Genomic DNA, 27805 nt, shown 5'->3' with positions numbered 1-27805 from the left:
TCACTTTTCAAGGTTCCTTAATCTCATGAGTCAGATGAAACACCTTGAGTGTTCCACAGAGTGTCTGTCACTGAGCAAGGGCTCAATAAGTGGAAGCTCCTATCATGCCAGGTGACAGCTGAAGAGATGGTCAAAATGACTAATCCAATTCTGAAAACCTTTCATGAAACACTAATTCTTACAAAGAACCTACCAATTCACATAGGCGCACTTGGATTGGAAGAGTAAGAACAGGTGGAATGTGAAAGGATTTTCCTCTGCTGTAAACAGAAGGCAGCAGAGAACTTAGTAGGCGAGGAGTCCGCTAGGGAGTCCTTCTCAGACCTGAATGTGCACATGAATCGCCAGGGGGCCTCATCAGACACAGAGTCAGATTCAGGAGATCTGGGTCTGACAAGGTTCTGCATCTCTAACCAGCTCCCAGGTGGGCGGGGCCTAGATTCTGCATCTCTAATCAGCTCCCAGGTGATGCTGAGGCTACTGGCTCCCCAGGCCATACTCTTTCATATAGAAAGTTTCTGAATCACATAAAACTACAGCAGCAATTACTACAAGGAGCTGAGCATTTCCCCCGAATTCACCAGAAGACTCTAGCCACAACCCCCTCCCAGGGGCATGAGCTGCCGGCTGTGCCCCGCAACCTACTCTTTCTCCTGCAGCTGCATCTGCAGGGCGTTCCGCTCGCCTTTCAGGCTCTGCACAGCCCCCCGGAGACGCTCGCTGTCATCCTGCCGGTCGCCTCCCGGCTGCCTGGGCACAGTGGAGCTAGACGCAGAGCGCACCACGGCGTTTGACTTGACCACTTCTGAAGCGTGTAATTTGGGGCTTTCCATCGAACTTATTTTCTAGAGGCAACACAGGCATTTTTTAGACGTTCTTTCTCATTTTACTTTACGGTTATGAAACCCAAGGAAGAGACAAGTGACCGAGGGAAACTTATCCCAAGCACAGGTATGGGACCGCGTATGACCTCACAACCCTGGGACAGCTCCACCTCACAGGAGCCCGTCGGGAGGGGACCCTTTCGGGGAAGTGAAGAGCACCCCTCCAACAGCGCCCCCTGTGGGAAGAGAAGAGTACCCTGCCAGCAGAGCCCCCCATGGGAAGCAAAGAGCACCCCACCAGCAGAGCCCAGCCTGGTGCAGGCGGGGGGCAAGGTGCCATTCATAAAACAGAACACAGGGCCCACTGGAGGCAAATTCATAAGCTTCTTTCCTTGGTGCTCATTTACCCTAGTATTTCCTTAGGATTTCTGAAATTTCCAATCTCTATGCTTTTAATCCTAAGTGATAATCCAGTTGTGCTGCTTAAGAGCTATGGAGCACCTGCAGCTTGCCTGATGCCAGCCCCTGTCCCAGCCAAGAAAGCACCGTCCCGCGGTACTTCTGAGCCACCCCCGGCTGACTCTCTTCCTAATGAGCTTTATTTTCAAAATACCCACAATACATAAAAACTTCTTAGGTGTTTAATGCTGTGTAAATATGTAAAATTATTTTGTTTAATGCTCCCCTCTAGGTTTACCCTGCTCAGCCAAACAAGGGGGCAGCTCTCATGATTTTGCCAGGCTACTCAGAAGATGTTGACACTTCTGACCAACTCCAGTAGAGTCCAGTTGGTTACTGACCAGAGGAGCGAGATCAAATTTGCAAATTCAAATCTCCCCAGTCTTCTGGTAGATGGACAGAGTTTTCTGAGGACCCAGATCCACAGGCTGGTGAGTGACCGTCGGCAGAAAGCCCACACGTACTCATCAGGCTGGGTTTCTGAAAGGCTCTAGGATCACCTGCATCCATCCCCGGTCACACACGGGAGTCGAAAACCACGTGCCACGTGACCGTGGTTTTACCCCGTTTGACACCGGGGACAGGAACGGCACAGCTCGTGGGTCTCGTCCAGACCCGCAAGAAGTCTGCACAGGCGCCATCTGGTAGACGGCCGCTAGTCATTCACACTTTCACTCTGAGTGTCCTGTGAGCAAAGGACTCGTCTGTGTCCCCACTTTAGAAGCTGCCTGGCTTCTCCTTGAGCACCGGCTGTGGTCCGAAAGGACAGGTGAGCTGAGAGGCGCACCACTCACTTTTTCCAGCTCTGCGATCCGTCTAAGCAACCGGGGCTTACTCCATTCCACGTAACCTGACGGAGGCAAGGGTTTTAAGAGACATACTTCACACAGCCACCCCGACGGCCCCTTCGGCCCGGACCACCCATCTCAAGCACAGCCTGCGAGTTTCCCTTTCCACAGCCGGCAGCAAAGCCAGGGGACCCCCACCTGGCAGGTGCTTATAAGCCAAAGAGTGCCTCCCTGCGGAGGATTCTGTCCCCCACACCGCAGCGCTGTCCCTAGTGGAGCATCCAGTTCTGATTCTACCTGTCAGGCCTGGCCCCAGCGGTCCAAGATGACCCTTCTCCAGGTCACCCGAGTCCGCTGGGCCACATCCTCCACCCGCCCCCCTCCTCCCGGCACCTCCCTCCGCAGTGCTCCTAGCTCCACCGGCCACCTTGCCAGCCACCGGCAACTGCGCTGTGGGCTCACCCTCACCGGTCGCCCCCTGCGCACTGCCGAGTCGTGTCGGGGGCTGCACCCCAGGCCCGCCTCTGCTGCACTCACTCACGGGTGCTCTGAATCCCACCCAGGTCCTCTGTTGGCTGGGGACCACCTGCCGAAGCCTCCGCACCGAACTCACTGATACGTCCTGTCTCCACTTGGACCCCTATTCCACACCCCAGACTGGACCCGTTCCCTTGCCCCAGACCCGCTCCTCTCTGTCACCTCCACCTCAGTAAGGGACACCCATCCTTTCGGTCACTCAGAGAAAAGCCCTGGAGTCTGGCTCCTCCCTTCCCTCAGAGGCTGCACCTGATCTCCCAAAGGTATCTGGAACCCAGCCACCTCTCAGCCCCGCGGTGCCACCCTGCTCCGGGTCGTCAGCAGCCCCTGCGAGGATACCGCAGAAGCCCTGTCTCCCCACAGTCCACTCAGCACAGAAGCTGGTCTTTTCCCCTCGGCCCAAACCCCAGGGGCCTGAGCACGGCCTCCACGGTCCTGTCTTGCACCTAACCCTGTGCCTTCTGTCTCACCGCCACCACCCTCCCACTGCCGCCACAGGCTGGGCACACTGGCTCTGGGGCTGGCTGTCCCTCACCTGTCCCAGCTCTGTCAGCTGCCCTGTCCCTGAGAGCCCTACTCACAGGTGCACACCCCACTGCACCTGACACTTGCGGTCTTCCCTCTGCATTTTCCTCCCCGGCACTTGCTACCACCTGACCCGTGACTGGCAGGTTGGCTTCTCGTGCCCTCCAGGACGACGTCACCCCCACGAGGGGTGTCTGCTTCCGTTCCCTACTCTGCCCCACTCCCTGGAAGGGTGCTTGGCACACAGCAAGTGCTCGTTAGATTTTGGAATAAATCTTAACGTCGCCTGGCAGTATGTGTCTGCATTTGTGGCGGCTGAACCAGGGCCTCGGGGGCCGGACAGGACGCTCCCACAGCCTCCGCCCGCGTCTTCCCTCAGAGAACACGAGATGCGGCCTCTCCTGGAGCGTCCCTCCGTAGGTGGCTCCAGGGACGGTACCCTTCATGGTGGAGACGGTGGGGGAGTTGCTCAGCATGCGGTCCAGATCTTCCTTCAGGCTCTGGTTCTCTTCCGTGAGCTCCTGGACGCTCCGGGACAAACTCAGGAGGGCGCTGCTCACTTTTTTCTGCCTTTTGAGGCCCATTTTCTTCTCCCCTGGAGTCCTGGGAGTAACAAAGCCAAGGGCTAGGTTTGAGTTCCTAAACTGGCTTCGTAAATGCCTTAAAAGAGGGGTGCGCACATGGCAGCCTGTCCCTGGCTCAGAGTGGTTTCTGCAGGTATTTGCATCGCATAGGGAACACAGACTTTGAGCCCCCAGGAAGCAAACTGCTATCCCCCAAACTGGATTCCATCCTCATTTGTAAGCCTGTGGAACAAAATACTGTATTTGATACTAGTGATATATTTTAAACCGCATCACTAGAAAGTGTGTGAGAACTCGCTTTCTGTCGTTACATAAATACCTGTAGAATGATTTTGCTCCTTATCCCACAAAGTCTAACATACAGCCAGTCCTCACTGTTCAATTTCTGTATTTGCCAATTTGCCTACTTGCTAAAACTTATTTGTAACCCCTGAATCGATACTTGGGGTGCCTTCGTGGTCGCCCAGGGACACGGGTAGGGGCGGAAAGCCTGAGAGGCGAGTTCCTGGCGGGGTGTAGGGGTGGGGGTGGGCTCTGCCTTCCCCGCAGTCCCCACGTGCCCCCCAAGCGGCACCTCCACCATCTAGTGAGTGCTATTTTCCCACATTTGCGCTTTTGTCAGTTATCTCACGGTTTAAAACAGCCCCCTTCAGCACAATGCTCAGGGGCTGCCCCGCGTTCCTAATCGCGAGAAAGCACATGTGTGCGATGCTGCTCGGGGCGTCAGCAGTATCTACTAAATAAGCCGTCTTTAAACCAGAAACACACACAGAAACAGGATAGGTGATGATGTTGTGACCTGAGGCTCGCAGGAACCTACTCTGCATGTCCCCCAGGGGTGATGGCTCCGTATTCAAGCAGGTCTGTGTTGGGGGACACTTCACAGAACATACCTCCTGGGAACAGCAAGGATCAACTGTCCTTTATAGAAAAAGCTTGCCAACCCCAAAAGGGAAAAGGGAAGGCTGTGCCTGGCACAGGGGAATGCCTGATACACGTCCGCAGCTCAGTGCTAAGGCCAGCGACCTGGCCAAATCTGTGATAACGGAATCTTCGAGCTCAGGAAACCCTGATGTCTCTCCTAAGAAACTCCTTGGGAAATGAACCTGTATTCTTTGTACTTGGTATTAAAGGTCTTCTTGAAAAGGAAGGCCTGCTTTCAACAACAGTGCTAAGTGTACGTGAAGCTGTTCCGTAGTAGGAGCTAAGGACTTGATGCGCGGAGAGCTGAACACGCCGTGAGGCCACTGTGAGGGCATGTGTGTAACTGTCCCAAATGGAAACACGTGCACTCGAGCCACGAACACACCACACAGGTGCTGGCTCCAAAGAGAAGGGTAGTGCACGCCCCTCCCACATAATGCCTATGTTACTCTTAGGACCAAACACAAAACGTGGCTCCCGAGGACATGATCGTACCTCTTTCCTGCAGTTTCAGAGCTTGCCAAGAGAGTCTGGAGACGATGAATCTGTAAATACCAAATTAAAGCACATTACAGTAGAAAATGAGCATGAAGACATCCCCTGAAGAAAAGCCGTAATCAGAGTCCTGATTTCTGCCTCGTGGCCGCAAGTAACACCGAGTTGCTGGGATTCCCGTGCAAGCTACGGGTCCCCAGGGTGCGGCGGGATGACCGCCCCCACCCCCGGGAGAAGGCCACGCACCTCCTCATAGTAAGTCTCCACGGCAATCCTCATCTCTTCCAAATTAGTGGTCTTCATATCAGTCTGCAGTTTGCTAGAAACCCAAGTTCAGAGTTAACACGGCGTGCTGGCACCCCCAGGGCAGACCAAGGGCAAGAGTGCTTCCCGGAACATCGGCCAAGGAAGGGCTTCGCAAGAGAAGCGGGCTGGGTGGGGAGCCTTGTGCACTTGCGTCGAGACCCACAGGAGGACCCTCTCCCATCCTCAGGACCCCCTCCGTGTTGGACCGGCCACCTCCAGGTGCGGTAACAGACGCCCTAAAGCTATTCCTTACTAAGCAGGAGGCTTTCTGGGAAGAAGCGAAGTGACTGTGAAGGACCCAGTACCCCGGGGTGAGAACAGCTGCTTCTGGGGGTGGGCAGGGGAGCATCACTTCCCTCCCGTAGCACCAGCACCATTCTCCCCGCCCTCAGTATGCCACAGACTTCACATAAAAAGCTCTAGCAGACAAATGAAAGTACAGTTACAGAGTTCAGGATTCTGAAACAGGAGAAATCAGCAAATAATCAAAATGTTCACAGTTGACAGTTTCAGCAAGAAACCCAGCGGGAGGAGGCTGTTGTACACAGGGGAGACCGGGGCAATAGAAGGACTCTCCTCTGCATTACATTGCCGGGGGGATGCGTGCGCAGCCACCCCGGAGCAGCACCAGGACACCGCGGGAGCAGGGCAGGCAGCTGGCTTCCTAGCACCGAGGGCTGGCATCAAGACCACAGACCCAGGGCACATCATCGGGCGATCCTCAGAAGACCGAGGAGAGAAAGCATTGCTTAAATGCACCAGGGACAGGAAAAGAGATGAAGGGAGGATACCATTCCCGGTGACGTTTGGACAAGGGTTAGTACAAAGAGGAAGCTGGGACAAGGGACACGGGACAGAGGGTGGTGGGGTGGGGACTGAAGCTGCGGTCTGAGCAGACAGAGCAGACACTGGTCCTAGAGACGAGGCAAGGCGAGGGACACGCGTGCTGGCTCCAGCCCGCGGACGGTGGGGCGAGGCCTCGGTGACGCTCCAGAACCCGCTGCCCCCACCCCCAGCCCCCGCCAGCGCGTCCGTACTTAATCACGTTGTCTTTCTCCTTGCACTGCTGCTCCAGCTTGAGGATCCTCTGCTTCAGCCCGTTAACAACCTGCCAATCGAACGCCAGCACATCAATTTGACTGCTTCCGCGTCCTCGACCTCCCCCTCCCTCTGGCCACTCAGACTGTCCTGACCCCAGGCTGCCAGCTGACCCGGCAGCACCCAGACATCCTCCCAGCCCCCCTTAATCAATGGCTTCTTTTGTAGTCTCTAGGTGCAGCGAAGAGGGGGCCAACTGTCCCACTGGCTCAGTGCAGGGTGGCACGGGTGGGAGCGGGCAGGGCCAGGAGATGTGCCTGCAGGTGCAGAGCCCTCCGCTCGGCCGCGTTCCACACTTCCGAGACGAGAGGCACCACCAGCACTGGATACAAAGATCCCCAACCCTGACCCGCCCCGGGCAACTGCATCCACAGTATTCCCTTGGGGTGAGCAGAGCAGACAGAGCTCTGAAGGAGCCCCCCCACTGCTCGTCCACCTCATTTCTTCTATTAATGTATCACTCTGGGAGACAGCACCCTTATGTTTCTGGAAGACTATCCTTTTCTTTCTTCTTGAGTAGCCAAACAACTTTTTAATTGGATTTTAAGCAAATTTTCAATCATATTAGTAATACATGAATACATCTTCTTGTAAAAAAAAATGAAAACATTATAGACGGAACTATGCTCCTTCACCTTATTCCTCCCAACTAAATATTGTTCCCAACTGAATCTGAATTCTCTAGACCTCACTACAGGGATGTGTACCCATCGACAATGTCATTCTGTTGTGTTTGCAGAAATGGCATCCTACCACACACAGTCTGCAAGTTGTTATTTTCACACCACACACGGCCTTGGCGTCTATTCCTTTTGTGCCTACAGATCTCAGTGATTCTTACACAGTACGATCATTTGGTGTAGATACCCATCCCTCTCTTGATGGACATTTAAGCTGCTAATACAAACAAGCCATCAGTAGACATCCAGCCCTCCTCGTTCGTGCACGCGTGCAAACGTCTCTTGAGGGGAGATGGTGACCAGCACAAGTGTCCAATCACAAGGTGCAGTGACTCTGAGGGGCGATTTGGCAGCGGGTATGAAAGTAGGAACAGTGCATTCCCGAGGATCTAGATTGTCTTTTAATCAACTTTAATAATAATAATAATAATAAACCCACAGCAGGGCGCCTGGATGGCTCAGTTGGTTGAGCCTCTGACTCTTGGTTTAGGCTCAGGTCATGATCTCAGGGGTGTGAGATTGAGCCCCACGTCCAGGCTCTGCACTCAGCGCAGGAGTCTGCTTGAGATTCTCTCTCTGCCTCTGCCCTGCCCCCTGCTTGCATGTACTCTCTCTCTAAATAAAATCAATAAAAATCTTAAAAAAGTAAAATCCCACAGCGTTAGAATAAAAATGCAAAAAGCCCTTCCTCTACGGTATGCATCATTTACATAATTCTAGATCCTCACCTAAATTAACCACACAGACGTTTCTGAACATAGCCATACTGTTTTATATTCTTTAAAAAATTTTTTCTGAAGGTGTATTTTAACGTAGTGTTATTCTATTTTAATGGTTCTCTTCAGTGTCCCCCTCCAGTTGGGCAGCTATAAACACCCTTGTGTGAAAGGCTTTTTATACTGGATCTTCTCCCGCAGACAGAGCCCAAAGAGAGCAGCACTGCACACACGGCGGGCACGACTTCACGGACCATTCCTCGGCTCGGTCCCGCCGACCCCAAACGCAGTGTCCGGCTCGGAGCACGTCCGTGCGCTCCCAGGCCTGCCGACGCCGGTTCCGATCATCTTACCCGTGGTAGTTCAAGGGAACGTCTTCACTCAAGTGTGCGCCGCGGGCTAGTGGTGGGGACCCAGGCAGATGCTGCCTGGCTGCACGGGGCCTGTGGGCTCACTCCGAACCAACCTGGGGGAATCTCTTAACCTCAGTTTCCGGATTTTAGAACATGGGGATTGGGTCCCTATCACAAAACAATCCAGTGAGATCACGTACGACTACACAAGGTCTAGGAGCTGCTACTCAACTAAGAATGATTTTCTTGCGGAAACACTCGATGTGTTCTAGGCCCTGAAAGTATTTCCTTTGTGCGGTCGCAGGGGCAGAGCCAGGCTTTAAGCACTCACGCGGGGCCGACGGCTTGCTCTCCGTGCAGGCCAGCACCTGTCCTCTCCAGGCTCGGGGCAGAGGACTCTGTCGCACCAATTCACATCCACCCTGCTCTCCCGTCACACGGATCCAGTTCCCGCTGTCATCTCAGGGGTTCTGTTATAAATTTTAGGTCACCAAACCCAATAATCACTTCACTAGTGTTATTAATTCCTTGTGTTCAACGATCTCAAAATTGCATCCTTTCCAGTTTTCTTTTTGCATTTCGCCTTTCTAAGTAAAGCTGCTCCCTTGACTCAGGAGGGTTGTGGGGATACACTTCTGTCCACCCGCGGGGGCTTCCCGCCATGGCACTGGTCACAGAATGGTGCTGTTGCCCGTCCCCCGCTTCACTCCGTCCTCTACGTGTGGTGTGGCCCCACAGCAGTGGTGGCGTGGAGGCCGTAGGGTTAATCCACTCCCGCTTGTTTCTGTTTTCACTCAGCATCACTGCTTCAGCACAATGTGTGCGTCTCGGGTGTGGCGGGGGACGCCCCCCCTGGGACCGCTGTGCCCTATAATGTACCTCCTGCCCCGCGCGGAGCCCGCTCAGCCTCCCCAGCGCCCCCAAGAACGCCCGCAGCATCTTCTTGTAAGCCCTCTGAGTCGGCTCCGTGGAGACTGGGCTTGGGCAGTTCTGGGCCCTCGCTCTCTGTCAATCCTCTCGTACGACTGTGTTAGAGGAGAGGCAACCCTCCAGCGTGGGCTGTTTGGAACTCAGATTTCAGTGGGAGGTTATCTGTGCTGCCGGCGACTGTACTCACCCAGCCGGCATCAGGCCTTTTCTCTGCCAGAGTCCGAACAAAATCCGGGCCCTGCGGTAAGCAGATGGAGAGATGAAGACACGGGTGGCGCGGCCTCTCCCCCCGACAGCCTGAGGAGTGGAGCCTGTGCCTTCCCAGCCCGCGGCCGGGTGCCGCCACGCGGGGCCACAACTTACTCGGGATGGGTCCAACAGCTGCTCTATCTGCCGGTCCTTTCTGCTATTTTCCTCTTCTAGGCGCCGAAGCTTTGTTCTCATGAGATCCACATCACTTTTCTGCATGTGCAATGACTGAAGGGAAACAGAACCACACATACGTACACCCGTGCACACACGTGTGCACACGAACATCCAGGTGAAACACCAGTCGGAGCAGACCTTGCAAATGGCCCGGTGCCCAGTCAGGGCCCTGTGTGTGTCGTGGGGGAAGGACAGCTGCATGTCACGGGAAGGAGTCCTGTGGGCACCGCCGAGTGAGCCTGCGTCTGTCACAGCATGTGTCGCTAGGACTCGTCAAAGGCTAACTAACGTCCACTTAAAATCCTTGTCCTCTGCTAGGGCCCAGGGGATCAGAGCAACGGCCTCACAAGTTTTCACCAATCTGTGGTGAACTGAGGAGAAAAGACCATGCAGTCAATTTCCCACTCAACTGAGCTGATTCGATCCCAAGCTGCCCTGTACTTGGAAACCTCTTCCGTTGCCTCGTTTGGACTTACATCACCCTTTTATGAAAGGGTGACGGCAGGCTATTTTTCATTTTTGTTTTTCATGTCCTCACTTGAAAAAGCTCTCTCCCAGGCCGTGGAACCCCAGAGCGTGTGAGGCTCAGCAGCACTCACAAGCCACAGGGGGCAGCGCCCACACGGTCAGCCAGTGGTCAACCAGCTTCCAGCATCAGCCCCCAGCTGGACTAGCCAGCTATCCTGGAAACACCCTTCTCCTTTCCGGGCACTTGTGGTGTCCCAGAAGAGAGATGGTGTCTGAACAAAACCACCACCAGTCAGCCGACGCAAAGCATGCACCCGCGGGGGGAGGCCTGGCAGGTTGGCGACGTGCCCGCGGTTGGCCAGTGGCGCTCTGGGGCACAAGACATTCCTGGCATTTGGTGAGGGTTTAATCAATAAGTCAGTTCATGCACAGTCATCGGGAAGGAGAAGAAATCGTATCATGGGAATTCTGCTTCTGAAAATGGGGGGTACACTCACTGTTCCCTATTCCTCCTGCTCTGTACAGTGAGAAACCTTGGACACTATATGGGAGGCAAACATAAGGAGGCTCAGAAAGGTGGAGAGAAGAAGCAGACTAGCTCGGACCCAACAGACAACCGCAGAGTCCCCCCTTGTGCCTCACATGCCCTCAGTGGAGTACGGGGGAAAGCCAAAGCCTGGATGAGCCCACGGGCACAGACAGGAAAGCCTCCTCTCCCCAGCAGGAAAGGGGAGCCTCACCAGGCAGAAAACTTACAGACAATAACGGCTCCACCTTGGGCAGACCCTGCAGAACGGAGCATGGCCCCATCCCTGCCAGCGAGGACTGAGTGCGGAGCCCAGCCCCCACCCCCACCAGGCCCTAGCAAGATGCCCTGCCCCCTCCTTGCTGGGGCAGAGGGGTGGTCAGAGGAGGCCTGGGGGGGGGGTAAGGTCTTTACTGTCCAGGGGTAATGAGGCCACACAAATAAAATGGAAGACTTAAATCCTAATATACCAAAAATTACATTAAATATAAATGATCTAAACAAACCACCTGAAGACAGAAACCGGCAAAGTAGATTAAAGAAACATGACCAATTGTGTTGATTTTCACGTAGTGAGATAGGAGACAGAAATAGAAGGATGGAAAAAGAGACACCACTGCAACATTGACCGGTGAAAGCGGGAGTGGGTCCATAGTATCAAACAAAGCAGATGTCAGAGAACAGACACGGGTGTCACACAGTGACCCTAAGGGCTAATCCACCAAGGACACAGCAACCCTAAACGCACATACACCCAACAAGTGACAAAACTGGAGGGTAGGCCAGACCCACGGGCACATTGGGCCTTCAACACCCTTCCCTCAGCGATGAGCAAGCAGCTGGACAGAGAGCCAGCAGGGGTGCAGGGGAGCTCACCCTGCCACCCCACACGGGCTGACGGCCTGTACACGACACCCTGCCTGGCAGCAGCACACACACTCTCTACCCAGGCCCATAGCACAGATGCAAAGACACTGCCCGGGCCACGCGGCCAACCTGGACACACAAGAAATCAAACTACACGAGGTGTGTCTTGTGGCCGCAATGAGTCAGACTACAAGTCAGCAACAAAAACAACATGAAAATCTTTACACTCTCAGACTTAACGACACAATTCCAAATAATCATGGGCCAAAGGGTCTTCAGGGAATTAGCACATCAAAAAAGTATAACATCAAACTTCGAAGGATACAGCTGGACCAGGGCTGGGTGGAAGGAGCCCCTGGTATGGGCCACCCTGGAAGGCTCAGGGCAGGATGCTGAGTGGAAAATGGCAATCTCAAGAACTCACGTACTGTGTAATTCCATGTACAGAACATCGTCAGGATGCCAAAATTATAGAGATGGGGAGAAACGTCAGTGGTCACCAGGAGTTAGGAATGGTGAGCGGGGAGGGAGACAGGTGTGACTACAAAGGGGCAGCTTGAGGGACAGCCTGGGGGCAGCACGTATGTTGACCAAGGTGGCAGGTACATGACTATACACATGTGGTAACACGGCACAGAACTGGACATGCACACGGCGCCCGCGTCCACGTCCTAGTTTTGATACTGTGCTGACAGGTGGGGGAGATTGGTGCAGGGGACTGTGCTACCTCTGCCACTGCCTGGGACGGTCTACACCCCCAGTCCCTGGCTGAGGGCCGCGCTCCCTGGGACGGTCTACACCCCCGGACCCTGGCTGAGTGCTGGGTGTGGGGTGGAATACTCGCACAGGTACTTTGCTGAACTTTTCGTAGCTACCCTGTGAAACTGCACCTTTATGGTCCCCATTTTTCAACAGGAAACTGAGGCAAAATTTGCCATAGAAAAACGACTCTGATGCTCAAGATCCCAGAGCCACGGAGTCATGGAAGTGAAATTCTCCTCTCTCTGCATTTAGAAGCCTAGGCTGATTTTTGCCAGATGCCTGTGATGATAAATTTGAATAAAGTCAGTATAATTTTACCCAGGGATCCACTTCTAGCCCTAAGAAGATCCAAGAGTGCTACTGCAGTGATGATGCAGAGTTCAAAATAAGGGTTCTCCCCACCATACCGCTGATAAGCAGTTGTCCAACATTTGCTTGCAATTTCTGAGGACAAGGGAGTATGGGGACACGGGCGGCACCTTCACTGCTGGGCCACTCCCACGGTAGCACAGTCTCTTGGTTCTACCTGACATCCGAGCATCCGGTCTGGCCCGACACAAAAGGACTGTGTCTCATACACAACGGCCCAGACCAGCCTGCTCCTTGCAGGCTCCTCACTATATAGCTGTGCCCTGGGGGTGCTGGTTACCCACACCCTGTTTAACCTCTGGTGCCCAGACGGGCCGTGGTCCCCCCGATACGGTTCGGCTGGAGGGGACAGTGGGGCTAGAAAGAGACTAAGGTTATGGAAGGGAGTGATCCCTGGCCTGTTCTCTAGGGGCACGAGAATGCGTAAGGGCGGGAAAGAACAGTGTGGCCGTCGTGGTTATGGTGAGGGTGACGCAGATGACGGTGATTCATCTCAGTGCAGTTCGCACTTCAGGGACTGGGAGATGGCACAGGGCAGTAAAAGCAGCCTTGGTCTTGGGAGGCAGATGGCCTTGGTGGAAGTCTTCATTCTGCTACTGGTTGACCTTGGACAGACTACTACCTTGTCTGAGTCTCAAGGTCATCACCAGCTAACCGCGTGCGCTCCCTCAGACTCCTGTGGAACTCCATCGAGTGAGGGCACGTGGAACGTCCGGGTCACACAGAAGACACACACACACGGGAGGCTCCTGATAACAACGACACCAGTGACCTTACCCGACGCCAAATCTCTGTGCGGAGGGACTGTGAGGTCAAGCCCGTGTTTCCCCTGACTCCCTGCCATGCTGCGGGAGCAGAGCAGAGATGGCACTGACACACGGGGGAGGCTTCTCCCGCAGCTGGTGTGACGTGGGCCACCCCACTTCCAAGGCACCAGGCCCAGCTTCGAACTCGGGCGTCCCTTCGAAGCTCATGTTCTTTCCGTGCAGACATGTCAGCACCGACCCTGACTGTCCCAGCTGTCCTTGCAGAAGGCTCTCGCTATCCAAAACCAGCAAGGGACAGACAGAAACATTACCTTCTTCAGCTCAATGATCTCATCATACATGTCTTCCTTCTCTCTGTAGACCAGGGTCCCGGGAACATGACCTGGAGGGCAACACGCAAATGTCTGAAAAGATCATCTCAACAGCAGAAAGAATTCTTGGCTGTACCTTAAGGAAAACCTGGAAGTTGATAAAATTACCCCTTTTAAAAAAGGAGGATTTTAAAAAAAAGGAGCAAAAATACTTCAACATTTTTAGCCTGACCACAATACTTCCCCCAAATTAAGGAGACCAAAACTGATAGCCATACAGAAAGATAAAGCGGGAGGAAACGGAAAGGTGTGAACACAGGGCTTACTTGCAGGAAAAGGAAAGAAGGGGTCAAAGGAGAAGTGGTATGTTCAGATTTTAAAGAACAAACAAAAAGACAAAGAAACAATACCCCTCCCCATGTCCAAACAGTGAAGCATACTCTGGTTTCAGCGTGATACCCAATATACTGAGACTCTAAAACATTCAAGCCTAAAGTAGAACTCGGAGCCAGCCAACACAGGAAGGGGGTCAGCTCGGGGTCACAGCGACAAGGGCCCGCCGTGCTCCCGGCGGAGGTCTGCAAGGACAGCAGGAAGAGCCAGGCAGGAAACGTGGCTGAAGACCAGGCAGGAAGACAGACACAGGCAACAGAGCCAGCTTTTCTGGTGAGACGTGGGCTTTTCCTCATTCGCAATTGTTATTTCTAAGATTGTGTATCCAAAAGATTTCAGTATGACTCCGAGTTTAGGGAGGCAGGCCCCATGGGAGCCTGGGAAGATGCCACTGTCCACATTAGGAAAGCTACTTTCTAGAAGGGCAGAGTGGACCTGCAGGACCCCTGTCCTCTCTCCATGACCTCGTAGGGACGGAGCCAGCACAGGAAGCCCCAATCTCACTGAGTCAAAGCAAATCCCACACTCTCCCTCCTGCTTTTCCTTACGTGTGGCCTTGTCACCATCACCATGCTCACCATTGCTGGCAGAACGCCTGAGATGTGACCTCTTCATTCTTAAAGCTTCTGTCAGATAGTCGGGCGTGCTGCTGGGGGGGTTGGTCCGTGCATGCTCCAAGGTCAGGTCTGACTTCAGGGGTTGGGTCAGACTTCCTGGTTTGAACGTGCATGGATTTAACACGACAGGTACACACAAACACAACGGGAGGTTTTGCCTCTAATAATCAATCTTCCTGGGCGGAAGAAAGCTTAAGTCAACCAGCAGATAGCGGCAATCAGTGCTTTGCTGGTAAATGTTCAACAAGCAGCTCTCAAGAGACAAAGGAAGCCCAGATTTGTAGCATCTGCCTATTTCCCTGGTATGAATATTCCCACCACGTCCAATTTCAAGCTGTCAGTGTGCCATAGACCAGCTCACAAAATTCCTAGAAATGGAACCATTGGCTCGTGCAAGCCGGTAGGAGTTGTCTCCAACATGCCGGGCCAGCCGTGCTGAGACATCTTAAGACTCAAAGGGACACGGTGTCACACATGCAAACCGTCAGAAACTACACTGCACATCACGGAAAGGTTACGAGGCTCGACGTCTTTGAGAAGATTAAAAACAATGTCATTCAAATAAGTCATATCACAAACTCTATCTTAAATCACCACCCGCAATTCCTAAAACTCTCCTGTGGAGCAAGGTCTCTGTCGGAGCAACCACGTACCTTGATTTGAGCTTCCCAGCCATAGCTTCTGTGGGGTTAAGGACATTCTGTTACCAAGAGGCATGCTTGCTACTGTCCTCAAAGATCTCCAGGACGCCACTTTTCTCGGCTTAGAGTAATAAGGTGACTCTAGAAAGTCAACATACAGTTTCAGAGGTGCAAGAGATCAATGCCCCCTCAACATAAGTGTCTTAGAGAGACAAAAACAGTACCATAGAATATTCACAAGACTATTGTGACAAAAGTAAAAAACACAGTCATGATATGTATATATACTTACATTTAAAAAAAATTTTGTTATAAAGATATAACGTAATGGGAAATTTATCTAAAAATGCAAATCCATAATTCCACCAATATTTGACGTTTTACAACGCGTGTGTAGCTCGACACTGTCGCGGTTATAGTCAACACAATTTTGTGTCCTTTATACTCGACACTGTAAAATACTTTTCATTTTGCTACACAGTGACATAAGCAATATCAAGAACTTAATATATTAAAAAATCTAGAAGAAATGAGAAAAAAATTACCTTTCCAGGACATTTTTGATTTTGTTATCAAAACAAGGGAAATATCTTAAAGTCCTTTTTTAATCTGGAATTTCATCTTTTTAATTATGGAAGATATAGCAAATTTATGTGAAAACTTACTCATAAAACATGCTGATATTTAGCAAAGAAATGTCTGTCTAGAGCAGGTCCTAAAAACCTAAGTCTAATATATTTAATTTTTTAAAAAATTTCTATGTTTTTTCCATGGCTTCAAAATTTATGAGAAATGTCCCATTATTATTTAGAACAGGAGGATAAAGACTCACTAGACCCAGATGCATTTTTGCTCACCCGGACAGCTGAAGGCCTTCCAAACTTTGTCCATTTAAGTGCTCACTTTAAAGTAAATTCGCAACCAGGGAAACAGCTCCCCAAGTAACATTTCCCTCCTAAATGTATGTGATTCATCAATGAATTGTAAGAATTCCTCAGGAAACGTGCACGCACACAGACCAAAGAAGGAAAGGCAGAAGGAAACGGGCCGGGAAGCACGTTGGTGAGCAGGGCGGCAAGCACCCAGCCCCCGCGCTCTGGAAGCTACAAACCCACGTGGAGCTGGCTTAGGCATTACAGAGCCACACTTGTGACGTGAACAGGACACGCAGTCACTGCTGGCATGGCCCAGGAATCCAGACAGAAGCACAACTCCTCAACACATGCTCCAAAAGCCGTGAGGGAAGGGGGCCTCGGAGCTGAGACCTGGCCAGCCAGAGTGAGAGGCAATGCCAGCCCAGGCAGAGAAGCACGAGAGCGTGGGAGACAGGACATGCAGGTCAGTGGGGAGCAGGGCACCCATGATCAGTGCCAGTGCAAGACGAGACTCCCCGCCAGGCTGCCAGGAGAAAGCGTGGGGAGATGCGGGGCCGCTGAGGTTCAGCAGCCCCCTCAAATTATGATTTGGGGGTTCTCACCATTGTAACTTACATGAAACACAATTCAGATGTTTACAGAAATCAAGATAAAAACGATTTGATTATTACTGTTTTAAACACTCGAAATGCTGACTTTCGGTAAGAATAACGAAAGACGTTGTGATCTTTACCTTCGTCACCTTGTAGCCACGAAGGACTTAAAACAAAATGGTTCTAAAACTAGAAGGTTTAAAACACAAACACCACACTTTTACATCAATTCTCAGTTTCCTCCATGGAAGGAGAGCAAGGACATCAAAAATCCAAACTGATAGATGCTTTCTCTCTAATGTTTATATTTCTTTGTAATAGAAAACACTCTTTCCTTGGCAGGAATTATCCTCCTAATTATGTTTTTCTTGGGCTAATATGAAAGTCCGTTAGTATTCTCTGAGTGCATCATACACGTGACACGGTGTGTTTGAAATGTACACGCATGTAAGGAACATAAATACATGTGTAATAAAGTCAGGGATGGCCTCAGGTTTTTGGCGAGCAAAAGGAAGCCAATCCAGGATTTAAACTTTGTCATAAAGACATTCCTAAGCATAAAATTCACATGTGGCTCACCACACTCTAGAGCAATGTCAGAATGGCGGAGAATGAGAGGCTGGCTGGCTGTCTAAACGGACCCCATGCACCACAGACTGAACGTTTGTGCCCCCCCCCCAAGTCCTATGCTGAAACCTAACCCCTACTGTGATCGCATGAGCGGGTGAGGCCTGCAGGAGATGGTTAGCTTATGACGGGCGAGGGCCTTCATGATGGGATTAGTGCCCCCATAAAAGGGACCCCACAGAGCTCCCTCATCCCCTCCCCCATGGGAGATACCATCCAGCGGTGGCTGTCCGCAGCACAGTCACCAGAACCCTACCAAGACTTGGTCGGGTCTTGGACTTCCAGCCTCGAGGACTGTGAGAAGTAACTATCTGTTGTTCAGAAGGCGCCCAGCTCAGCTCAGCTCAGCAGCCCGGGCAGAAGAGGACCCACCCCTGCAGCCTCGTGCCCGAAGGGCAGCCGCCTGCTTATCTATGGCCAAGGATGGTGTTTCCCGGACAGAGCTGCCACCCCTGCTGAGAACAGGGAGCACAGAAGCACCTGGCAGAGGCAGCCAGGGTGAGTCCACAGGAAACCACACCTGCTCAGTGTGCCGACAGCAGCTCTGACTCAGGAGGGGATGAGGTCCTCTGGCCGCGGCAGCGTTCCCAAGACACAAGCGGGTCCAAAGGGCGGGGAATGAGCACAAGAGGCCAGAAACACGGCATCTGCCGGGGGCTCAAGGGACAGTGACTCAGGAGCCTCAGCCCCTCGAGGGCCTCCTCAAACGGGGACCACTGGGGCCACGGGGTAAGGTGGGGACCCCAAGAGCGCCAGCTCGCAAGACTCTAACACAAAACGGAGCCTAGCGGTGGAAGTGTTGCATTTCAATGACCCCAAGTGTTTGAGGAAGACATTCGTAATCTTTCTCCCAAGACGCCAGGGAAGGACAGCTTCTGAGAACCATTTTCTGTGTTTAACTGCAGAAATCTGAGAGATGAGGGGCCCGGTCATACTTACTCGGTGATGTGGGTGGAGGTTTGTGGAAACTTTTCCTTTTTGCTTTCTGAAAGAAAGATAAACGAGGTAAAGCACGCTGAGCCTTCCAGAGCAGCCCAGCGGCCCCAGTGGTGGAAGCATGGGTGTGTTCGGGATGGCTCGGAGCGGGTGCAAGGGCAGTGAGAAGGAGATTAACTCAGCAGAGACCTGAGCGCAGTCTGAGCCAAGGAAAAAGCCCATGGCACGGTGGGGCGACCCCAGGAAAGGTGATCGGTGCCATGCCCTGGCTGAGCCAGGTCCCTGGAAGCCCTGGCGACACTACATAAGCACAGACTGAAGATACCCCACAAATGGTGTATCTTTGACCACCCCACTGTCCTCATGCCAGCACCTGGAGCACCAGGCTGTGCCCTTCCACGACGGCGGATTTGGCAAGAAGAAACCCTCGTGAATAAGGCGACTGCAAATCCCCCTGCGGAGGGAAGGTGCAGCAGAGGAGTGACCCTGTCGTAATTCCGTCTCCGGGGACAACCCAGATGCCAGTGAGTTCTCCTACCCACTACTTATATGCCCGGGTAAATGACACGTCTTCCACGCCTGTGTTCCTCAACTGTTTCCCACTAGACAGAGAATGCCCCTCACTTCTCTTTCGGTGGAAACAAGGAGTTCTATGTTGTGCATTTTACCCAGCAGACGGGCTGGATCCCTACTTCAGGGAGCATCTTGGGCCCCTGTCCTCAGTGGTGTTGAGGGGGGCATCCCTCACGCTGCAGGGGTCCCTCATGGCAGACAAGGGGCCCGAGAGGCTCCCCTGAGTGCACAGAGCTGTTGGTGGAATGGGGATCTGCTGGTGCCACGTGCCCTCAGGGCTCTGTGTTGAGGTCCGTCGATAACTCTGCCTGCTGGAGACATGCTCCCCGGGCTCGTCTTTCACCATGTGGCTGGAAGGCTTCATTCTCTACCCAGCACAGCTTCCCACATGAACACAGAGAGGCCAAGCTGGAGGCTGGTTTGCCTGGGGACTGTGCTGTCCACTCACCCTTCAAGCGAGCTCCTGCATCCCAGGGACCCCGGAGGCCATCAGGCCAGGACATCATGCAGTGCCAGGCCTGCGGCTGCCAAAGAGTCTCCTATCTCCTCCCGGAGCCCTCTCCTTCCCCTCACGTGTCGGGACTGGGGGCCAGGGGGGCCGGGGGGTTGTAGCCAAAACCAGACCCAGGATAGGAGCTTACCATCTGCCTCAAATATACTCTACTCAGGACTAACACCTGGATACAAGTCTTAAAATTATAACCACAGTTGTTTACAACCAATGAAGGGCTCCAAACTCTTCAGGTGCTGAGTAGCACGTGGAGTTTATATTCAGCTCTAAACTCAACATTTGTGGGGAATGACCTGGTGCATGTGTTTCAGTAACATGAGCAAGGCAAAGGCACCAGGGCGGGGATGAGCGGCTGCCCCCCGACCACACTCACCGTCTCAAAGTCAGAGTCAAAGGTAATTGCAGATAGACCGTCATCTCCCTGGAAGAAGAGATGCAAACACTGAAATTTTAGGGCACCTGCTTGGCTCCCCACGGTTACACACACAAGGTGGAAAGAGCCACAACTACGGAGGCAGAGACTCAAGAAACCCAGTCCAAGTAAGCAGGTGGCACCAGACGGCTCAGCCCAGCAGAACGGAGGGGTGGGGGACACAGCAGAATCTCTGCCTGCAGGGCTGCTCCACGTCTGTCCACCTAGTGACACCATTTGCACGGAATCGCTGGGTACTGTTGCTAAAGAAACAGTTCAGGTTAAAAGGACTTCGTATTCCACGTGGTTTAAGTGTGCTCTCATTCACCTTCACATCAAAGCACGAGGAGTCTGTGGATCCTGATCAGAACAAGTTGAAGTTATTTCTAAAAAAACACACTCATTAATACATGCGTTATTTGGACTCATAAAGCTTCCTGCCCTGGCCCTGTGGGGAGGGGATAAAACCCGTACACCTAATTCCAGAACTAGGATGTCGCTTCTCAAGAGAAGAGTGTTTCCATGTAATTCACCGACTCGAGTTTAAATCCTAAAAAAAGAGAAAGGAGGAACAAAATTTAAATCCTTTCAGACTGTTGTGTTGCTGATTTACGAAGCTGCTGCTGGGAGTTAGGACCGCACGCCCCTCCTGTGAACCGATGATCTGTGCCGGGCTGCTGGGGTCAGCGTACTTCAGCAAGCCGTCCATGCTGTGGTGGAACCCACTTCCTAGCCCAGCAGGACTTTTTTTTTTTTTTAAAGATTTTATTTATTTATTTATTTATTTGAGAGAGAGAATGAGAGAGAGAGAGAGCACACATGACAGGGGGGAGGGTCAGAGGGAGAGGCAGACTCCCTGCTGAGCAGGGAGCCTGATGCAGGACTCGATCCTGGGACTCCAGATCATGACCCGAGCCGAAGGCAGTCGCCTTACCAACTGAGCCACCCAGGCGCCCTCCCAGCAGGACTTTGCTGCCTTCTGAAAAGCACACAGATCCTCTGCAGGGCTGAGGATCAGCACTTAAACAACAATGCTGCTAGCAGCTTGAAGGTCCGCTGGAAACAGGGGCAGCATCCCGTGCCAGCTCTCCGAAACACAGAGTCTGGACTAGGGGTGCGGCGTGACATGGGGCCGGGGAAGGAAGCGTGCTCCAATAAGCAGGATCTTTTACCAGCCACGGACTTAGGTTTTCAATGTCCCTGAACAGGTGACGTTTTCAGGGGTAAATAGCACATGCCGATTAGAGAGAGTTTTCCCTGAGCAAAGTGTATGAAATACAACGTGCAACATTTAGGAAGGGAAAGCAGGGGAAGGCAAGACCAGAGGAGCGACTGTGGCAACCGCGTCCGGGTGCCCTGGCATTGCAAAGGACGCACCTACCAACGGCCGGTGTGAACCTGCTGGAAACTACAGAGGAGCAGCAAAAGGTTTCTCTTGTGGACACTTGTCATTACTACTTGTACTGAATAAAACCCTGAAAACTGTGATGACCTGAAGGCTCAACGAGGGAATGATGTTATGTGTGTGGTGGATAAAACCAAGTGACTTCCCTCTTCAACAGGTGTGCTCGCCCACCACGCCTTCTCCCCAGCCAGTCCGCCCCCACGGGTCACCACCTGCGCCCTGCCAGCCATGTCTGGAACTGCGGAGCCGCCACAGACCCGCCCCTTAGTTGGCAGGAGAGAGACCACAGACTGTTAAAAACAGCGAACACGCTGATGGCCAGTTCCCTGAGCACGATCCATGCCGCCACAGGCTGGCGGGCTACACTGCCCCCGACTGTTGTGAGGCGGGAACCCAGGGGCTGCAGGCAGGCCAGGCGGGTGGGCAGAGAGTCCCGCGGAGGCCTGGAGCAGCCTCAGGCCTGCGTGCCAGCTGTGTGACGTGGGTCACGCCATGGACCCTCTCCACCTCAGCTTCCTGGACCACAGAGGACCCGTTCCTCTGCCAGATTTTTAAAAGCACCGGAAGTCTACATACAGTGGGGGAGAAGACATGGCGTGTCTATATGAGATGCAGGGGCCTATGGGGACTCAGTACATGGTGACAGTGGGGAAGGGTTGCACTATCTGGGAGCCGTCTTCCCGAATGGTGGGGTGAGGAGCTCAGGCAACTGTCTCTTCAACAACCATTGAACACAGAAAGTTACAAAACAATTGTTTGAGGTTTCTGGAAATTGACCTAAAACCATGCAACAATAGAGGCATACAATTCATTCAAGAAAATCTACTAAATGTGGGGAAGGATAGTGGGAGTCTGGGGTACCCCTCGCCCCCCAAACTCCATCCCACAGAAACTAGTTCAGAGAGACCCGCTCTAGGTGGGTGCAGGCAGGATGGTGGGGAATGGTGGGGGGCGGTTCTGAGAAGTAGGGTGTAAGCTCTGCCTCAGATGTAGCAGGCTAGGAAATCTGGGTCCCGGACGCCCCAACGCTGGTTTGCTTGTAGGGCAGAGGTTCCACGCAGGGAAGGTCAGGCCCAGAAGGCCAGCACCCCCTCCTGGAGTAGGGGTGTCACTCCAGGAGAGACACACGTCCATCCCTGAGGCACAGAGGTCCTTCCCAGAGGAAGAGGCAGGCTAACAGTTGAGCCCGAGGGGACTGGCTTTATTTGTAGCGGGTAGTGGAGCATCCCCATGCCTCCCTGATTCCAGTGCCAAGTTGAAGACCACGGTGACGTGGTGGGGAGCAATTATAAAGCCCTCCCAGCTCTGTGATCATCACAGCAGAAAGCTAACCAGCAGAGCAAGAGGAACTGTAACAGGCCCAGGAGAGCCTTCCTGGGGTCATGGTCAAGTCCGAGGCTCAGGGAGGCTGCCTACAAGCATCAGACTGCACCCACCAGGTGCAGGCTCAGGGTGGACTTGGAAACATTCTCTACACCGGACCAAGATCAACCAAGGGGCACAAGCTCACGGGCGCTAGGGGCCTTAGCACAACCTTGAACCAAACAATGGTTCAACAAGAAACTCCCATGCAAGAGCAGCTCCCAGAAAGCCAGGCTTAAAGGTAAAATCACACATCTCTGAAGTCTGGGGGGCCACGTGCGCGGCTCAGCTGCCCTCTCAGGGGAGATGGAGAGGAGAGACCCAAGCTGCTAGTCCTTGGCTGCAGGTGGGCAAAACCCTAAACTCCTGCCGTGTGACTGCAGCTTCCAGGCCACACACCACAGACACACGTGCATGCACACACACACCACACATGCACGCGCACCACAGATGCACACGAGCGTGAGCGCACACCTGCAGGCACGCACCACACACACCACATGCACACGCGTGTGCACACACGCAGGCACACACGCACTCATGCCACGGATGCATTGTGCATGCACACACACCAAACTCGCACATACACATACACGCAGCGGTGAAGGGCAAAGATCTGACAGGCCAAGGGGCTTACCTATAACCTTTGAGCAGAAAGTGGCTTCTGCTGACCCAAGGGTGACCCTGAGGTAGTTAGGCTAGAAGATGCACACAAGAAAGAATCTGAGCAGGGAATCAGAGGCTGCACAGTGTAGGGAGATCAACCTCAGTCAAGTCACTCAGCAGAGAGATGAACCACCAAGCAAACCGCGTCAGTCCCATGGGGAGGAGGAATCAATACCCAGAGCTGCTGTAACATTCTAGTAACATTTAGTTACTAGATGTATTTAGTTACATGCCGTAACATTTAGTCTAGCTTCCAGCAGGAAACTAAGAGACGCAGAGAGAAACAGGAAAGTGTGAGTGATAGAAGGGGAAAAAGCAGAAACAGAAGCTTTTGAAGGGGCCCATATGATGGACTTAGCAGACAAAGTCTTCAGAGCAGCCGTCATAAATATGTGCAAGCTGTGCTGCTGTGAGGCTGCAGGAGGGTCGGGAGGCAGGAGGGCGCAGGGATCGTACAAGAGGTTAGAGGGGGGCCAGGGGGCCACCTGAGTAGTAAAGCACGTGACACAGAACGTTACACGTAGTGAATGCCTAATCAATGCTCTTACTGTCTTATTCTAGAATCTCTGAGCCCTTTCACAAGTGTTGACTCTTAAATCACTGGTGGTTCCACTCAGGCTCCAGGTCACCCCTGTGGCTCTGTATACAGCCACGTAGCCCCACTCAGTCTCCATGGATACAGCCACTGCGCAGTGAGCCCCCTGGCACAGAGTAAGAGCTCTGGGAAGTTCACCAGCCAGCCCGGAGGCAGCTGCAGTCCACTTGGGGGAACGGACAGACTGCACAGTGCCTGCTCTCAAGAGGTTCTTATCTAATTTCAAACAGATCCAAGCTCAGCAGAAAGCCACACATTAGCCTGGACCAAGGGCGGACAGTCTCCTAAGTGCTGAGAGAGCTTCACACCAGTTCCTCCACGACGGAGTTCCCTGAGACCAAGGCACTGGGGCTCACCTGGTTTTGTGTCCTCAGAGCCTCACGTGGAAAGGCCTTAACAAATGCTAAGTGTGTAAGAATGTTTACAGCCACACTGTTCCTAGTAGAGAAAAAGTGCCAATGAGAGAGGGAAAGCAGGGAAGCGGATAAAGTAGGGGTAGCCACAGCTCAGACTTTTTAAATCATGCTCTTGAAAACGTGTGGCTGTGGGGAAAATGTTAACAACAAATTAAATGGTAAAGGTCACAAAACAATTTAAATATGATCTTAAATTTTTTTAAACGCTGTGTGGGAAGAGCTGCATTGAGAAAAGATCGAAAGGAAATACACCAAACATTAACGTGCTCTTGTTGGATCACGTGTGGTTAGATCACGGGTAAATTGACTTTCTACATTTTCTCTAGTGCTCACGATTCTCACAATCACGACCTAAGAAGTCACTTTCTAAAGATGAAGGAGCAGTGAGCGAATCCCGGGTAGGTGGGCCAGCCTTCCAGGTGAGGCAGGACTTGGTGTCCTGAGGGATGCTCTGCACTGGTTGAGCTCTGTGTAGCCCTGCCCAGCACAGCCTTCTCCGTGAGAAGGAAGCAAAGTGAGCAAAATGCCCTCTGTCTGGAACCCTCCAAAAGCTTCTCACGGTCCGGGAAATAAAGTCCAAACTCCCTGTATGGCCTGAGAGGCTGTCCACTGTCAGGCCCGCTCCCACCTTCCCCCACGAGGTCCCAGCAAGCTTTCTTTCAGGCCCTGGAACACATCCCACCTTCCCACCCCAGGACCTTAGTGCTTGCTGGCCCCTCTGCACTCAGACCTCCTTCCGGTCAGGGACATCCAGGGCGTCTTGGGCACCTGCCCAGGCACGCAGCCTAAAGCAGTCCTCTGCAACCCATCGCGGCCACATGGGCCTGTTTCACGTTCTGCACAGGCCATGTTAATGCGGTTTACTGCCTCGTTCTCCACCCCCCCCCCCCGAATGCCGCTCATTAATCCACGTTGACACCTCCAGCGAAGAGCAGGGGCGCCAAAAATACTCGGAAAAGGCACGAGCTGACAGCACGCTCGCCCTCACCCAAGGGAGGAAGCTTGGAGGCACCTCCTCAGGGAAGCCTTTTCCAACCGGCGCTGGGCAGGGCGCTGTTCCCGGGGCCCGGGGGCCCGGGGCTTCCCCAACCCTCACCCCCCGCACATCCGGATGGCTCGGGCCGGCCGCCCCGGCCGCTGCCCCCCGCCCCAGAGGCACGGGTGGGCTGGCACTTACAGAGTGGGCTCCGTTGCCCCGCGGATCGCGGTCGCAGGCTCGGCACAGGCCGGGGCCTCGCAAGGCGCCGCGCGCCGAGGGCGCAGCGTCCGGGAGGGCTTCCTGGAAACGGCGGCCTGTGCAAGGGCGGGCGGGGTCCAGGGGCGGCTGGAGGCCGGGTGGGGGGCGGGGACGCCCGGCCGGCTGCACGCGGGCGGGGGCCCGAGGGCCGCTCTTATGCGGTAACAATAATGGTTGCTGTCACCCGGCGGCCGCCGGCCGTGCGCCCCTTCCTCCGGTCCGCGCCCGGCCCCGAGAGCCGGAGAGTTGGAGGGAACGAGGAGGCCCCCCGCGCTTACCGTCTCCGAGGCCGGCTCCGCGGTGCCCAGCGACATGGCGGCGGCGCTGCCCGGCCGCTCCTCGGCGCTGCGGGCGCGGCTGTCGGGCTGGGCTGCTGCGCCGGCCGCCCGTAGCCTCCGGGCCCGCCAGCCCGCGCGCCAGCCGCGACCCCGCTGCCATGGTAACCGCGCCGCCTGCGGAGCCCCGGATGTGGCCGGCGCCGGCGAGTCCGGCCGACCGTGCGCGTGCGCTGAGAAACCCGCGGGCCGACCCGCAGAGCGCGGGGAGGTGGCGGAGAGCCGGGCCGTGCTGGAAGTTGCGGGTCGCGCTTAACGAACGGTTCTGGAGTCCGTCCCCCACCTTCTCTCGTGGAGGCTCCTCGATAAGCCTGTGCGTTAGTCACCAGAGCAGGATGCTAGTATTTGTTAGGTTAACGCTGAAAGGGACAAGGGGCTTGTGCAATGTCCCAGGCTGCTCGTTCTGGACACCTGGCATTCAGAAAGTTATCCTCCCGGATAACTTAGGCTTTTGGGTTCTGATGTAGCCCCAGAACACCAAAAAAATAATGAGTTTGCACTGCACTCAGTGTGCATCATGAAGATCTTTAGGGGCACTGGACTCCAAAGCTTATTTAAATTATTATTAGCAAGTAGGGTGTGCTCTTGCCCCTTCATACAGGTCTCCAAGGGCACCTACTCTGTCCCCTCACCCTGGGTTTTTTTTTCCCCCCAACCCGTGACATTATCCACAAAAGCATTCCATGTCTAGAACGTAAGCTCTCTGGGGCAGGGGCTTTGTTTAGTTCACAGCCGTACCTCCATCCCTTGGAAGGGTCTGGCTCAGGCAGGTGCTCAATTAATATATATTTGGCATCCAAGGAGTCGTGTAACTTCTCTGCGCCACTGTTTCCTCAAATACAAAGTGGAGAAAAGTGTTGTGAGGCTCAAATGAGGCAATATCTGTAAAGTGCTTAGTTGCCCGTTCCAGGACGAGTGCAATGTGACAGACTTCGTTTGATGGGGTGAATGAATGAATCCCCACACCACTGTAGTGTGGTGTGGCAGAATTGCCTGACAGGTTATTACTGCGCTTAGTTCTGTCACCAACACCTACTACAGGTTCATGGCCCTCTTGTCTTCTGCATCCTCACCTGCACAACAAAGAGGGTGAGCCACAGGTGGTTCAGAGGCTGTTGCAGGAGAAACGGAGCTGATTATCTCAAGGACTCTCATTTATTTCCTCGAGGTATTGCCCACAAGGCGGACAAGAGCTTTTGCTAGCTAAACTACCTTTGCACTTGTACCTCTTACTCCACTCCTGGGGCTCCACAATGCCCCTGCTCTTCTCTTTGTGTTTTTTTGTTGTTGTTGTTGGCCAAACCTGTTCTGACCTCAACTCATTTGCCAACAAAAGTCTGAGCTGAAGCTATGTGCAATGCTTCTGTATTCCACTTGGAGTGTATATTAATGAGTCTCACCAGGGATGTTTTAATGCATTGGTTTATGGTGTGCGGCATCAGATCCTGCTGGGATTGTAATCTCACATACAGCATATATGTACCATGTAACTTATCTAAAGTGTGAACAATTACATTTTCTGAACCAGGTGTCTTCAAAAGTTTCAGGTACGAAATGGTAGACCTGTATAGTATTCAGCTGTGGAGCAAGACTGCCTGGGTTCAGATCCAGGCCATGCCAGCCCACTAGCTCTACGGCCTTAGGAGTTAGCCTCTCTACCCTTCAGTTTGCTTATCTGAGGGGATGGTAATAATACCCAGCCTCCTCGAAGTGGTGAATCACCCAGGGTTATATTAAGTGAAGCACTTAGCACTGTGCTACTATAAGATATTTTTCCCCCACAACTGCTCAACCATGCAAATATTAGTATCCCCATTTTACAATGAGGGATCACAATTCGGGGAAGAGAACTGTGCAGTTCAAACCTTTTCACCCAAATAGTTCTAAGGGGCGGGG

At 53.3% G+C, this 27805-nt stretch overlaps 1 protein-coding gene across 2 annotated transcripts in view; it reads right to left on the bottom strand.

Moving 5' to 3' along the window:
* IQCE (IQ motif containing E) overlaps nucleotides 1-25914 on the bottom strand; it is a 44839-nt gene extending 18925 nt beyond the window's left edge. Inside the window, exons 1-14 of one of the 2 annotated variants that reach the window (XM_028091915.2) lie at nucleotides 25853-25914; nucleotides 19855-19902; nucleotides 18401-18446; nucleotides 15379-15507; nucleotides 14687-14821; nucleotides 13716-13786; nucleotides 9583-9696; nucleotides 9407-9457; nucleotides 6480-6550; nucleotides 5383-5455; nucleotides 5137-5186; nucleotides 3573-3736; nucleotides 2078-2133; nucleotides 646-845 (exon numbers count right to left, since the gene is read on the bottom strand). In XM_028091915.2, the coding sequence (XP_027947716.1) occupies nucleotides 646-845; nucleotides 2078-2133; nucleotides 3573-3736; nucleotides 5137-5186; nucleotides 5383-5455; nucleotides 6480-6550; nucleotides 9407-9457; nucleotides 9583-9696; nucleotides 13716-13786; nucleotides 14687-14821; nucleotides 15379-15507; nucleotides 18401-18446; nucleotides 19855-19902; nucleotides 25853-25888 (1244 nt within the window). In that variant the 5' untranslated portion in view covers nucleotides 25889-25914. Of the gene's footprint in view, nucleotides 1-645; nucleotides 846-2077; nucleotides 2134-3572; nucleotides 3737-5136; nucleotides 5187-5382; nucleotides 5456-6479; nucleotides 6551-9406; nucleotides 9458-9582; nucleotides 9697-13715; nucleotides 13787-14686; nucleotides 14822-15378; nucleotides 15508-18400; nucleotides 18447-19854; nucleotides 19903-25514; nucleotides 25577-25852 lie in introns of those variants that run through there. The other variant, XM_028091917.2, reaches the window with a different exon arrangement.
* Nucleotides 25915-27805: the final 1891 nt, after the last annotated feature.

The sequence above is a fragment of the Eumetopias jubatus genome, unplaced genomic scaffold (genome assembly GCF_037043125.1).
Source record: "Eumetopias jubatus isolate StellerSeaLion01/CBP00866 unplaced genomic scaffold, mEumJub1_p1.0 scaffold_12, whole genome shotgun sequence".
NCBI lineage: Eukaryota > Metazoa > Chordata > Mammalia > Carnivora > Otariidae > Eumetopias > Eumetopias jubatus.
Note: the sequence above shows the minus strand (reverse complement) of the source record. Positions and strands in the feature narration are given on the sequence as shown.